Below are 15,461 nucleotides of genomic sequence, written 5' to 3'. Positions count from 1 at the left end.
TTGGCACCGATCACTCTACCAGATATCATTTCACAAAATCAGAGTTCATTTGTGGCAGGAAGGACAATAGTACAGAATATCTTAATATGTCAAGACCTAGTAAGACTCTACAACAGAAAGAATACTACAAAACGCTGCTTGATAAAGGTGGATTTGAAGAAAGCTTATGATTCTATAGAATGAAAGTTTGTAAAGGAGATGTTACATGCACTGAATTTTCCTGGAAGGTTTATAAGATGGATTATGGAATGCATAACTACAATCAATTATAGCATCAACTTGAATGGAGGATGCTATGGAAGTATAAAAGGGAAGAGAGGACTTAGGCAAGGGGACCCAATTTCACCCCTAGTGTTTGTGATTTGTATGGAGTATTTACAAGAGTGATGGGGCATGTAGCTCAACAAAAAGAATTCAGATTTCATAGTAAGCGTAAAGGATTAAAACTGACACATTTATGTTTTGCAGATGGCATGATATTATTTAGTAAATGGGAGTATGCTTCTGTAATGCTTATGTTAAGGGGTCTCATGTCCTTCTCAAATGCATCAGGGATGACACTAAATGCTGATAAGTCAATATTTTATGTGCAAACATGAATTTAAGGGATATTGAAGATATAAGTGAGATGACTGACTACAAAAGACGTAAACTACCACTCAAATACCTATGAATACCTATATCCCCAAAGAAGTTGAATGCAGTAGATTGTGAAAGTTTAATAGACAAGATCCTAATAAGAATTAAAGGTTGGGGGTCCAGAAACCTATCATATGCAGGGAGAACTCAGCTGGTAAATACTGTACTATTGCATTTGCACATATATTGGGCATCTATTTTCATAATGCCAAAGAAAGTGATGAAAACAATAGTAGCTATATGCAGGAATTACTTATGGGATGGAAAAGTGATTACTAGCAAACCTCTTTTGGTATCATGGGATACATTTTGCAGACCAAAAGAAGAGGGTCGATTAGGGGTACAAGAATGTGCGGCATGGAATGAAGCAGGAGTAGCAAAGTATGTATGAATATTGAACAAAAAAGTAACACTTTATGGGTCAGATGGGTGAATCACATTTATATAAAGAGGAAAGACTAGTGACAATATGAACCACCACAGGATTATGCATGGTACTGGAAGAAGATTTGTGACATTAAAACTAGCTTTGAAACTGGTTTTGAGAAACAAGGATGGAAGGGAAAGAATAAACAATACACAGTTAATGATGGATATAAATGGAGAAGAGGAGAAGCACCTAAATGACCATATGCTAGATGGATCTAGAACAGATTAAATGTGCCAATCCATTGCTTCATAGGTTGGCTGATTATGAGACAAAGACTGCTTACAAGAGATCGACTGTACATGATAGGAGTAAGCCAGGAGAAGACATGTCTTCTATGTGGTATGCATGATGAAACCGTTCAACATTTATACTTTGAGTGCCAATTTTCAAGAAGAAGTATTGAAGAACTTGGCAGCTGGCTGAGAATAAAGATCAACCAACCAGATCAGCAAAACATATGAAGAAAGATAAGAAGATGTATAAAAGGAAGAATATGCAGAGGATTTGTGACTTCAATCATTGCAGCAATCATGTATGGAATATGGAAAGCAAGAAATGAAGCTATATGGAATCAAGCAGTGCCAATTCCAGCAAAGATGTGGAAGAGTATTAAAGAGGATAGTAAACATAGAATACAGTTGATAGTAGACAATAGGAAGAATAGGAAAGAAAATGAATGGATAAATCTTTTGTACAGATAGTATACTATAGAGTAGACCTACCTAGTAGGGATGCATAAAAGGAAAATACAATTACAGGTAAGCTAAAGTAGAATAGCTTATAGTTTATAGTATGGTGTAAATATCTTTGCCAGGTGGAGATCAATAAAAAAAAATTTACCCAAAAAAAAATAATAAATCTTGACATATGAATATGAAAGAACATAGAGATGATTGACGCATTTCAATAACACATAATAAGAAAGTGATACAATCTATTATTTAAAGTAAATAAAAATGATGCACTTTACAGTTGTATTAAATATTATATCACATGAGATGATCTCAAATATTTCTAGACATTTTTAAATAAAATTCTATATAAAGTCTTAAAATTATATATTTATATGTCGGTTTGGTTTGGATTTTTTTACTCAATACCAAACCAAATCTAGTCGGATTTTTTAATCGGTTTGGTTTGACTTTTCGGTTTGGTGCGGTTTTCCGGTTCGGTTTGTACACCCATACTTCTACGTATTTGTAAATCATCATTAATACAGATCTTAAATTCCTACACAAGTAACAAATTGACAATAAAATAAATAAAAACAATAATTTGACATGATAATTATTATCACGAGTTCTCTTTATTTTAGAAGTATTAAATTCATGAATTGATGTTATAACATGTCTAGCTGTGACCATAACCGGAAGAAGAAGAAGACTGTCCAACTTCAAGCGCAGAAGGGATTGTTTCTGAAGATTTAGCATGCAGATTTTGAGCTTCTAACTCTTTCTTTTTCCTAATAATGTCATCATCTACATGCAAATCTTCCTCCATTGATAGCACCACAGTCTCCGGTCGTCCATGTGGACCTTCAACAATGGCTTCCTTAACTCTCAGATGCTCATCTATGTGTTTAACTTCTTTTTCTTCAACCATTGTTGTCTTGCTCTTCCTTTTCCTCTTTAAAAAGCAACATAGTACAAGCGAAACCATTGAAATGTCTTTCATGTTGATGAAAATTTCAATTGAGTTTTCGAAGGTGTTGGGATGAGGAGATGACATGAGTTCTAGGCTAGTTATTTATAGGTGCGCGCAGATTAATACAATGAGTCTTTATGTGGATATTTTCCTTGGTGTTTGTATTGCTTCCAAGATACCAAAGACTTGACACTCATGTCAAGGATAGGAGATTTAGTGTTGATATTTTGATTGCAGTGTAAAACACTACATCTTTGCTGTGTATACCCAGAATATATAAATCTTGAAAATGATTTCTGTAATTTGACAAAAGATTTATCTAAACTATATACTATGTATTATGGTCACTAACTTGCAAAGTCGACAAGAACACTAAAATTAATATAATTGTAAGCTCCTCATTTTGAACTATTCATCGTTAGCCATGACCAACCCAAAAAAGACTCGATGACAATCTTAGAGTACATAAATTTGCACATGTATCTAACTCCCCATAAGATATATAGATGAAAGTCTCTCTGTCTTGTCCTAAAATTATCTTCCAAACCTCTCGTCACTAGATACATTGTGTACTCTGTTGTGCTATTTTCTGAGTCAAATTCAGGAGTTTAAATCAAAATCGGATTACTACTCTGTGATAATGGCTAGGAATTCAATATACTAAGTATTAATTGAATGTGCGAGTCAAAAGCACTGGGTGCACCGTCTCCATTGCTGACAATGTTGCTTAAAGATTTGCTTTTCTGACATTCTAGGAGAATACACTAAGAAACTCTTAAGAAAGTTGAGAGTCTAAAATTTCAGTCCGGAATATGACAAAAAGAAATGCAACACAATAACACTTGGACCGGTTAAGAACGACATGTCTTTTTTCCTGGTCGAGGATAAAACTCTAATCTTTGGGGAATCTTTAGAGCTTGTTTGGAAAGTCACCTAGGTATACGATTTGGGTGTAATTGGGTATAATCACACAGTTTGGCGTGTTTGTTTACTTGGTCAGCATGGAATTGGGTATAATTGGAGAGACGTAATTATACTCTCCAATTGTCGGGGGAGGGGAAGAGGGAGGAATTGGTGGTAATTACACTGTGTAATTACAATGTTACTTTTTAATTTCTTTCCTTTTGTTTTTATTTTCTTTATAACTTTTTATTTTCATTATTTTATTTTTACTTTTAAATTTCTTTTTTTTTACTTTTAAATTTCTTTTTTTTTAATTTTAAAATATATTTTTCTTTGTACATTATTTATCTTTTATTTCTCTAGCTTTATTTCTCGTGAATCCATGTTATTGCTCGTATAATTTATTTCTTATTTATTTAATTTTCTTTATTTAGCGTAGCTGTATTATTATTCTAGTTTTTGAAACTACACCTAATATTAGAAATAATGAGTCATTAACAAACTTGGCATATAGTGGGCGATGTCATTAAAGTAGAATTTTGTTGTTGAATGAGATTATCAACTTTTATGTTTCATAATCTTAAGTTATATTGGAACTTATGTTATTAACTTGGAATTTGACATATGTTAAACAGTTTTTTTTTGGGATTTTGAAATTGTGTTATATTTATGGTTCCAATTTACTTGTTTTAGTAGTATTGGCTTGTTATTTCACATTGCATGTGCTCATTTTTTAGTTAGAATTGATAGATTAGTTTCGTCAAATATTTGAATAATATTATGAAATTATATTTATAAATATTAATTTATTTTATCAAACATGTATTCCATGATATTCTTATAAAACATATATTTTTTGTTTTTATAATTAATTAAATTAAATATTATTAATTTGAAAAATATATATCAATTATTTTTACAGTATTAGTTAGAAATATATGATTGCTAATTAATGTATATTCAAGAAAAAATATGCATCTTAAATACTAAATCCAATATCATTTATACTTATAAAAAATCATTTATAGGCATATATTTATTATATTAATTTTTAAGTTTTGATAGTTACTTCATTTAAAATTTAATTTAACTGTGCAATTACACTTATGCAATCAAATAGTACGCTTGCAATTACACTGTAATTACATTATGACAAACAAACAGGTCTTCATAATTACTATTGATAATAGGTGAATTTAACTTTATTCAGACCCTAAATAACCGCCTTCTTGCATAGTTTTGATAATAAAAGTGATAACAAAATGCTCTTATTAGTGCTTTTAATGATTTGCAGGTTATATATGACTAAGGAAGGATAGGGAGCACTTTTGGAGTGAAAAAAATGAAGAAAAAAAGGCCAACCATGAAATATCCCAAGTGAACCACGCAAAACAGGCTGAAGAATCAGAAAACTGAGTCTACCGCGGTAGAACCGCGGTGAAGGATGTTCGCGGATAGAAGGAAGATCAGAGGCCATGTTTGGCCGCGGTTCTACCGCGACCGCGGCAGAACCGCGGCAGGAGGCGGGAAGTTCAGGGACTAAAGTGCAAAATACGGGATTTTCAGCCCAAAACCCTATTTTAAACACTAGACTTTGCCCAAGAGAGGCATGTATTGAATTTTAGAGTATCTTGGCAAGAAAAACAATTGTGAGAGATCACCCAAAACATCTTTCTTCTTTTCTTTGATTTTTATTGCTAGTTTTTGATGATGAATATTATCTTATCTTGTTTACCCATAGTTATGAGTAGCTAAATCCCTTGTCTAAGGTTTTGATGGAACCTATTGGGGGATGAACTTCTGGTTTATGTGAATACAAATTGCTAGTTTCAATCTTTATTTATTCAACTATGTTCTTGTTGTAGTTAATTGACAGGATCCTCAATTAGCTGTGCCTATTTAGTGTGCATAACTCGGGAGAGAGTGCATATTTAGGTTATTGTTGAATAACACCACTCCTAAAGTATAAGAGGAATCTATAACTGCGGGTTTAAAGGCGGGATTAGGGATAACGAAGCCTTGGGTGCAATCTTAAGTGAACTGTGTTAATTAAAGCTAGCTAGTGTATCTCGGGAGAGTGCAATAGTATATTACTGTGATTACTCGAGAGAGATTTACGGTAAGAAAAGTGTTCATTATTGATAGAGGTGTGTTGGTAAATTTGTATGACGCATAAACAGAAGGGATTCCATCAATAGGGGAAATCTTTACCTTAGCTTTTTCTCACCATTGTTTACAACCTTAGCATCCCTAGTTTACAGCTGTTTATTTACGTGCAATTTTAGTTATTGAAGACACCATCAACTGTGATTCAAACGTTTGGGGAAATTGGCTCTCAAGAGTTTAGTAGTTCTAAAGATAGTGATTGATAGGTTAATTCTCTGTGGATTCGACTCTGGGCAGAATACTCAGGTTATATTTGCAACGTCCGCATTGTCCTTTTTATAAGGCATAGTTGAGCGTGATCAAATTTTGGCGCCGTTGCCGGGGAATTAACGGAATTATCAATTACCATTGCTAGAAATACAAAAATTCTTCGCGTAGGCAGTTTCTCTACACCCAATTTTTGATTGAAATTTTTTACGGTTGTTGACTTGGTTGCACAGGTGTATGCCTAGAAACTCTACGAGGACTGGAGAATTACTTGAAGGACTCGCAGACCCTGAGAAAATATTCAGGGCATTTAACCGTGCCAACAGAAGACTTCAACCACCTCAACAAACAGACAAATTCGAAACTGACATGGGAGACGCAATCAACCCTAACGGAAACGGCAGGTATGAGCAAGTCAACTTGAATGTCAAGAGACGCAGCACCTCTGGTGCACTGTATGACTGGGCACAGCCCACAGCTGACAAATTAGCTACTGCCATAGTTGTGCCTGCAATACAAGCTGAGTCGTTCCAGATCACAAATAATATGCTGCACTTATTGCAAAACAAGGGACTCTTTTCTGGGACACAACTTGAAGATCCTCAGCAACACTTGAAGAACTTCCTGTCGATCTGCAAGACCCAAAGGCAGCCCAATGTCACTCCAGAGGCTATCAGGTTATTATTGTTCCCATTATCGATGACAGGAGCTGCACAGGTTTGGCTAAACTCACTCCCCATAAATTCTATAGCAACGTGGGATGAGTTAGTCAAGCAGTTTCATAACAAGTTTCATCCACCCAACAAAACTGCCCAACAAATTGATGAGATCGTGAGCTTCAAGCAGAAACCAATGGAGACACTGCATGAAACATGGAGCAGGTTCAAAGGAATGTTGGTTATGTGTCCACATCATGGTATTCCAGAACAGATGTTGGGACAACGATTTTATATGGGACTGTCAGATGGGTTGAAGAATATTGTGGATGCTTCAGCTGGTGGGGCATTCTTGAGCAAGACATGGAGAGAAGGTCAGAGTTTACTTGATAAAATGGCACAGAATTCGGGATGGACATCCAGGAATGCACCCATCACTCCAGTAGTACACTCAGTGCCCCTTGATCCTTCAAACACTATGGCTGAAAATATGGCGACCCTCCTGACACAAATGAGCATCCCCACCAAAAAGGTGGAGAAATCAGGACAGAAGCAGCAGGTACACATAGTAGACACTACCAATGGGGGCTTGTGCACATCTTGCATTAGTCAACCAGTTGGTAATCCTTGGAATACAGAGCTTGATCATCATCATCAGCACCCTGAAGATATGAACTATGTAGCTAACTATGGGGGTCAGAGACAGGGAAATCATAACTGGGGTCAGCAAACTCAAAAACAGTACAGACCACCTCCGCCACAATATAACGCTGGAAACATGGGAGGTATGAGACCCCCCAACAACATGGCTCCGTATCCTAGATCCCAGGGGTATAACAATCAGCAGCAGGGGTACCACCCGCCTCAGCAGCAGCATAGTGGAAGACAGGACGATGGGTTTGCTAGACTGGAAGCAATGATGCAGCAGGTTATTGGGTCCACTGCGAAGATAAATGAGAGAGTAGATGCACATGACGCATCTATCAAAAATATTGAAGTGCAGGTGGGCCAAATTTCAATGTCTCTGAATAATCGTCCTCAAGGAACGCTACCTGCAGATACCCAAATCAATCCTAAAGATTAGGGCCCGAAGCAGCTGATGGCGGTGAGTCTCCATAATGGCAGGGATCTCGATGAAGAGCAGGAGAGAGTTCGTGACAATATACAGGCTGAGACACTTATTCAAGTACCCATTGAGCTGGATGAATCCATAAGGCTGACAGATGTGATAGTCCAGCCTGCTCAGGAAGAAAAGAATACTCAGCAGGAGACCGAGAAAGTTGCTGAAGCAGTTGAAGAGCCAGTAGTAGAGATAGTAGCTGAGAAAGAAAAGTCCCAAGTGATTGGGAAGAAAAGACCTCTTGCACCATTTCCACAGAGGTTGGCTAAACACCAAAAGGAGGAGCAATACAAAAAGTTCTTTGAGATGCTCAAGCAAATTCAGGTAAATATTCCATTGATCGAAGCTTTAAAGGAGATGCCTGGATACACAAAAATGATGAAAGACTTAATGTCCCGGAAATTTGACTTCCAAGACTTGGCTACGGTGACACTTACTCAGACGTGCAGTGCAGTGGTAACTAGACCTGTTGCTGAAAAGCTCTCAGATCCCGGGAGTTTTACTATTCCATGTACTATTGGAAACTTTGCTTTTGCGAAATCACTCTGTGATTTAGGGGCCAGCATTAATCTTATGCCCCTGGTCATTTACAAGAGGTTGGGCATTGGGAGAGCTAGACCCACCTCTATGCTATTGCAGCTGGCTAACAGGACTGTGAAGCGTCCATTTGGGATCCTTGATGATGTACTTATTCAGGTGGGGAAGTTCGTGTTCCCTGCTGACTTTGTGATATTGGATTGCAAAGTAGATGAAGAAATTCCTATCATCTTAGGAAGACCATTCTTAGCCACAGGGAGAGCTCTTATTGATTGTGATACCGGAGAGCTTAAGATGAGGCTCAATGACGAAGAGATTATATTCAATGTGCAGAAATCTATGAGGCGCCCAAGTGAGTTTGCAAGTTGCTCTCTTATTGATGCCGTGGATGTAATCGTTCAGTCTGATGATGAAGTGTTGACGATTGAGGATCCCCTCGCTGCATGTTTGACGAATTTGGAGGAAGTGAACGGTGAGGACTTGGCAGAATGGGTGTTGACATTAGAAGGTAGAGGGTTTTGGGAAAGAAATCTAGAGTTTGAGCCCCTACACTTAGAAAAGAGGGAGACTCCTCCAGCTAAGCCATCCATTGAAGAACTACCGAAGCTGGAACTAAAGCCACTGCCAGGCCACCTCAGGTATGAATTTCTTGGACCTAACTCCACTCTACCTGTTATTATCTCATCTGGTTTGTTAGATGTGCAGGTCCAACAGCTTCTACAGGTATTGAAGGAGTGCAAAACTGCCATTGGGTGGACCATGACAGACATCAAGGGGATCAGCCCCGCGTACTGCATGCATAAGATTCTGCTGGAAGAGGGGCACAAACCTTCCAGGGAACATCAGAGGAGGCTGAACCCGAATATGAAGGAGGTGGTGAAGAAGGAAGTGATAAAGTGGCTAGATGCGGGAATTATTTTCCCAATCTCTGACAGCAGCTAGGTTAGCCCAGTTCAATGTGTGCCTAAGAAGGGTGGCATGACGGTTGTGAAGAATGAAAACAGTGAACTAATCTCAACGAGAACCGTCACAGGCTGGAGAATTTGCATGGATTATCGAAAGTTGAATCTAGCCACCCGGAAAGACCACTTCCCACTTCCCTTCATTGATCAAATGCTGGATAGATTAGCAGAGAGGTCACACTTTTGTTTTCTGGACGGGTACTCAGGGTACAATCAAATTTCCATTGCACCTGAGGATCGAGAGAAAACCTCCTTCACATGCCCTTATGGCATCTATGCCTTTAGGAGGATGCCCTTTGGCCTATGCAATGCACCCGCCACATTCCAACGGTGCATGATGGCCATATTCACTGACATGGTTGAGGATATAATGGAGGTGTTCATGGATGACTTCTCTGTGGTGGGGAATTCATTTGATTAGTGCCTGGTGAATCTGACGCGTGTGCTGAAAAGGTGCATCGAGACTAATCTGGTGCTGAATTGGGAAAAGTGCCATTTCATGGTACAAGAAGGCATAGTCTTGGGGCGTCGGGTGTCAAGCAAGGGAATAGAGGTAGATCGAGCAAAGGTTGATGTAATAGCAAAGTTGCCTCCACCAACTTCGGTCAAAGCAATCAGGAGTTTCCTTGGACATGCTGGTTTCTACCGGCGGTTCATAAAAGACTTCTCCAAAATCGCCAATCCTCTCTGTAAGTTATTAGAGAAAGATCACCCGTTTGTATTTTCTGATGATTGCAGGGTATCGTTTGAGGAGATGAAGTAGAGGCTGGTCACAGCACCCATCATTGTTGCCCCCAACTGGGAGCAACCGTTCGAACTAATGTGTGACGCTAGTGACTACGCAGTGGGGGAAGTGCTGGGCCAGCGAAAAGATAAATTGATGCACCCAATCTACTATGCTAGTAAAACGCTAAGTGGAGCCCAGTTGAACTATACGGTGACTAAAAAGGAGATGCTAGCTATGGTGTTCGCATTCGACAAGTTCCGGTCCTACCTGATAGGATCAAAGGTAATTGTATACACTGACCATGCTGCTCTCAGATACTTAATAGAAAAGAAAGACTCTAAGCCACGCCTGATTCGTTGGGTGCTGCTTCTGCAAGAGTTTGATCTTGAAATACGTAACCGCAAGGGCACTAAGAATCAAGTCGCTGATCACCTATCACGACTTGAGGATCTGAAAATGCAATTGAAGTTGAGGAAATTCTGGAAACTTTTCTAGACGAGCAACTGCTCGCCACCACTCATCAGGAAGTGCCATGGTATGCGGACTTGGCCAATTACCTAGCCAGTGGTATAGTCCCTCACGACCTTTCATCGGTCCAGAGGAAATGATTTTTTCGTGAAAGACGCTTGTACTATTGGGGTGAGCCCTATCTCTTTAGAATATGCCTGGATAACATGATCCAAAGATGTGTCTCCGAGATAGAACAATCTTCTATTTTGCAGGCTTGTCATGCATCGGCTTATGGTGGACACTTTGGAGGGATCAGGACAGCAGCGAAGGTGCTAGAGGCCGGATTTTTCTGGCCGACTGTGTTTAAAGATGCGCACTCATGGGTGAAGGATTGTAATGAATGTCAACGCACCGGGAACATTTCCCGGCGCCACAAAATGCCCATGAACCCAATTCAGCAGATAGAAGTGTTCGACGTCTGGGGGATTGATTTCATGGGTCCCTTCGTCAGCTCCTATGGCAATAAATACATCCTTGTTGCTGTGGACTATGTGTCCAAGTGGGTGGAAGCTGTAGCATTACCCACAAATGATGCGAAAGTGGTGGTGAGATTTCTAAAGAAGAACATATTCACCCGCTTTGGGACACCACGGGCGATTATTAGCGACGGAGGCACTCACTTCTGCAATAGAGCCTTCGAGAAGTTGCTTATGAAATACGATGTGCGCCACAAGGTAGCTACTCCTTACCACCCGCAGACTAGTGGACAGGTTGAGGTATCCAACAGGGAAATCAAGAGTGTGTTAACGAAAACTGTAAACGCCACAAGAACTAATTGGGCAAGGAAGCTAGATGATGCACTCTGGGCTTACATAACAGCTTTCAAGACACCAATTGGTATGTCACCATACAAGTTAGTGTTTGGGAAGGCCTGTCACCTACCTGTAGAACTTGAGCATAAAGCGTGGTGGGCACTGAAGCAACTAAACTTAGATATGGAAGCTGCGGGCACATCAAGAGTCATAGAATTGCTTGAGCTCGAGGAATTCAGGTATCTTGCTTTTGAGAATACAAGGCTGTACAAAGAGAGAATGAAGAAACTACACGATCAAAACATTGTTGAGCAAAATTTCAAACCTGGGGACATGGTATTGCTATACAACTCAAGACTAAGGTTGTTCCCGAGCAAGCTAAAGTCACGATGGTCGGGACCATTTCGAGTAGTTGAAGTTTTCCCGTCAGGAGCGGTTGAAGTTGCCACTGAGAATGACTCTCGTACATTTAGAGCCAATGGTCAGAGATTGAAGTTGTATGTGGGTATGAGCGAGCTTAAGGAAGGGTCTGAACTACACCTGACTGAACCACAGAGGTCGAGCGAGCCTTAAATGCGCTCATCCTGCGTCGTGCCGCGACGTTAAATCAGGCGCTCCGTGGGAGGCAACTCACGAAATTGTTGTAAGTATAACATAAAAAAAAGACGTCAGAATCAGAGACGCGGTCAGACCGCAGTTCCACCGCGAACATGGTCAAACCGCGGTACTGACCCCTCTCTGAACCCAGGTCATCGCGTTTCCACTGCGGTCGCGGTAGAACCGCGGCAAGTACGACCCTCTGAACTTGGTCTACCGTATTTCCACCGTGATCGCGGTAGAACCGCGACAGACACAGATCGGGTCCAGGTCTGATTTTTTTTTTCTTTCCCTTTTACCCAAAATACCCCACCCCCACCTACCACTAATCCCCCCATATGCCCATCACAATAAAACACAACCCCCCTTTCTTTTCTCATTCTCTTCTTCTCTATCTTCTCTCTATCTTCTCTTTTCCACTCTTCTCCTCCCAAAACCCCATTATCACACTCCCTTGCCATCCACCTTCATCACCCACTTCTACTCAACCACACTAGTAAGTATTTATTTTTCTCTCTCTAGTTAATCTTCTATTTTTGTGTAATCTAGAATACTTTTACTTAGTTTCAACCTAGGTAGGCTTCGTATAATTTTTGTCAATTTTCGCTTTGTTCTTGATTTTCGTTGTTGTATGATAATGTTGTGAACTTGGTTGGTGTTAAGGTGCTTGGGCGTTCATGGTATTTGTGATGTTTTGGTCTAAAAATCTAATCTTTTGGGAATAGTTGTTGTTAGGCACCATGTGGGCCACAATTTTGGAGTTGTTGTGATATTGCGGGGCGGGTTCTACACACCCCTAATTGTGGAGTGTTGTACTCGATGATAGGGGGTGTTGTTTATGTTTGGAAAGATATGCACAGGAGTAAGTGTGGGGTGGTGTTGGCAGAATGTGGTAAGTAGTTCTGTTGTGAGGCCTATGGAGGTTATGACCTTCACCACCCCGCTTGTGCGGCTAGTTGTCATGAAGAATTATATGGGGGCATTGTTTTTGTGCCATACAGTGGCGATGTCTGCGTACCCATCTGACTGGCACTAATTAGGATGAAGTTGATTTTTTTTTCCTGACTCCCTGCAGGTACTATGGAACGTAAAAGGCAAAGGAGAGGGGCGGGCACATCCCTCCAGCCGACATTTGACGAGTCCCGGTTTGAATCGGAACGAGCTGAGGACGATTTTAATGCGAAGGCTGGAAAGAACTTCATTCACGAGATTCAAATTGATCGGGCAGCCCTCCGCGTGGAACAGGAGGACATGTATGAAGAAATTCGGAGGAGGGAAATGGAATTCCTCTTTGATCCGCCCGGCCCGGTGAACCGGATGATTGTTAGGGAGTTTTACGCGAACTGCCCTGCACATATGCTGCGGGAGGTGATTGTGCGAGGCATAGTGCTGGATGCCTCTATTGTGACTGTCCAATAGGTATTGCAGCTGCCCCAGTTCACGGGCGACATTGATTTCTACCATGACAGACCAGGTGTCACGTGGGAGGCTATGACGGATGTACTTTGTGCTGGGGGCACCCCACCTGGATCAAAGACCAAAGCACCCTGAATTCTAATTCTTTCATGCATTTGGCTAAGTGTTGGTTGACTATCATCTGCAGCCGGTTCATGCCCTCCAGCAACACCACTGATGTGAACTCAACAGAGCATTATTGACATGGTGCTTCGTGACGAAGAAGGACTTTGATGCAGCCCGGGTAATTAGTGACGAAATGGTCCTGCGGGGACCGCTGCTGTCAAAGGGGTTTTACTTCCCTTCCTTGGTGACTGCACTATGCTTGCGGAGGGGGGTCCCCACAGGTCCTGCCGATGGAGAGTTGGCACCTGAGGCACCATTCCGAGCTTCACGCATCAGAGTGGGCAGGGGTACACGTGCAACAATTGTGATAGATGATGAGGATGCTGACCCATTTTCGAGTGCACCGTACAGGAGATCGACTGACAGTGCGGGACCCTCTCGGCGCCCCCATACTGGGGCAGGCTTCGCTAGATCTCAGTCTACCATGCCTATGTTGCGTTCCATGGAGGAAGAGGTCGCGGATCTCCGCGCCTCAGTGGATGGCCTACACACACGAATGGATGCAATGTCTCAGAAGCAGGCCCGGTCTGAGAACAAGTTCATGGCCTGGTTCCGTGCTTTGGGGAGAGCTTGCCATATGGACCCCAACACCGTCTCCAACTCTGATTGAGTCTCAGGGAAGTCTTCTTACCCTTCTGCTTTTTACTTTCTTGATATGACATGAGGACATGCCATTATTTTTAAGTGTGGGGTGGGAGACTTGCTCTAGTTATATGTGTACTGTACATAGGCATTGTGTGTATTGTAGCATGAAATTGATGTTGTTGTATATAAGTAACTCTTCTTATATGAGGATTCTGATTTGACCCAACGACGTACATTTGTCGACGGGTCTCTTGAGGGTCCAAGTCGTATATATAAAAAAAAAGGGACTCTTCCTGAGGACGGACCACTTGGACAGTACTCTTGAGGGAAGTAGTCCATAAAAATTTTGTTATTTATTTCTTTTTCTTTTTCTTTTTAGGTAGTGTAGCAAGTCTCCCTTGGTTTTTCTTTTGGCCACGGTTCTTTTCCAAGGGTTTTGCTTGAACCGGGTTAGGTAGATTTTCCGTTTGTAGTTAGAACTGAGATAGATAAAGGCTAGAATTCTACCTGTGATGTACACACCTGCAAACAACTAAAACGAACTTGAGAGTGTGAAGTCTGGGCTCAGTTGTGGACTTATAAATCTATGCCTTAATATTGCACATCTTGCCTTGCTCGAACGCTTGTATGAGTGTGTTGATAAACTGATTCAGAATGAGTTACATGATGTGTGTGTGTGAGGTTTGTGGTATTCTGTGCATTGCATTTGGTGCCTAGAACTTGCCCGGTGTGTTTGTAAAGCGAAATAGTAGTTTGTTCAGTCTTAGAAGTGATATAGGCATTTCTTTGTTGAGCCAGATATGTATATTTTACCCACCTAATTGTTATGTATCGTAGTAACCCCTTTGAGCCTATAATCTCATTTCTTTGGCAACCACATTACAAGCCTTACCTATTTGTTTGAATTAACCATCTATTTGAACCATTATAACCTCTCATGAGCACTTGAATTATTTATGAACTTTCTAAAAGTTAAAGTGTGGGGTGGTTGGTTTGGCTTTTGAGTGGAACTAATGAAATAAGGAGAAAGGGTGCATTGATTTGAAAAGCAAGAGCCACTTGAATTGAAAAAAAAACAATATTCTTTGATAGTGGTGACTTTTGATATAATTGTGCTTAAATAATTTAGGAGTTGATGTATATTGATGTGAAGGTGGAGTTTGGCTTGACATAAGTATGTGGTTTGAATGTTAAAGTATAAGTATTAAAGTGATAAGGGAGTTGTAGTCACTCTTATATCTAAATGTATCCTACCCGTCCCTCAGCCTACATTACAACCAAATAAAGTCCTAATTGATCCTAGATTGAATGAGCTCCATTAGTAGAGTAGTACACTACGGGCAAGCTTATGGTGCATCTTTTGTGGAATATGAATGTTATTTCTGAGAGTGAGTGAATTCTTGATATCTTCGATTCCTTGTGTTTAAATTTTATGCGTTTGGAAC

General features: G+C 40.4%; 1 protein-coding gene and 1 pseudogene across 1 annotated transcript; both read left to right on the top strand.

Moving 5' to 3' along the window:
• Positions 1-6,226: 6,226 nt before the first annotated feature.
• Positions 6,227-7,729, top strand: LOC138871462 (uncharacterized). The gene has a single exon (XM_070149343.1). The coding sequence runs from the start codon at positions 6,227-6,229 to the stop codon at positions 7,727-7,729; it is 1,503 nt and encodes a 500-aa protein (XP_070005444.1).
• Positions 7,730-7,744: 15 nt separating this feature from the next.
• Positions 7,745-10,027, top strand: LOC138871461 (uncharacterized; annotated as a pseudogene).
• The last annotated feature ends 5,434 nt before the right edge of the window (positions 10,028-15,461 follow it).

Source organism: Nicotiana sylvestris, chromosome 6 (assembly GCF_000393655.2).
Source record: "Nicotiana sylvestris chromosome 6, ASM39365v2, whole genome shotgun sequence".
Classification (NCBI taxonomy): Eukaryota; Viridiplantae; Streptophyta; class Magnoliopsida; order Solanales; family Solanaceae; genus Nicotiana; species Nicotiana sylvestris.
Note: the sequence above shows the minus strand (reverse complement) of the source record. Positions and strands in the feature narration are given on the sequence as shown.

Bases quoted from the DNA above. Each gene is read 5' to 3' on its own strand.
- LOC138871462 (XM_070149343.1), top strand. From the start codon at position 6,227: ATGCCTAGAAACTCTACGAGGACTGGAGAATTACTTGAAGGACTCGCA.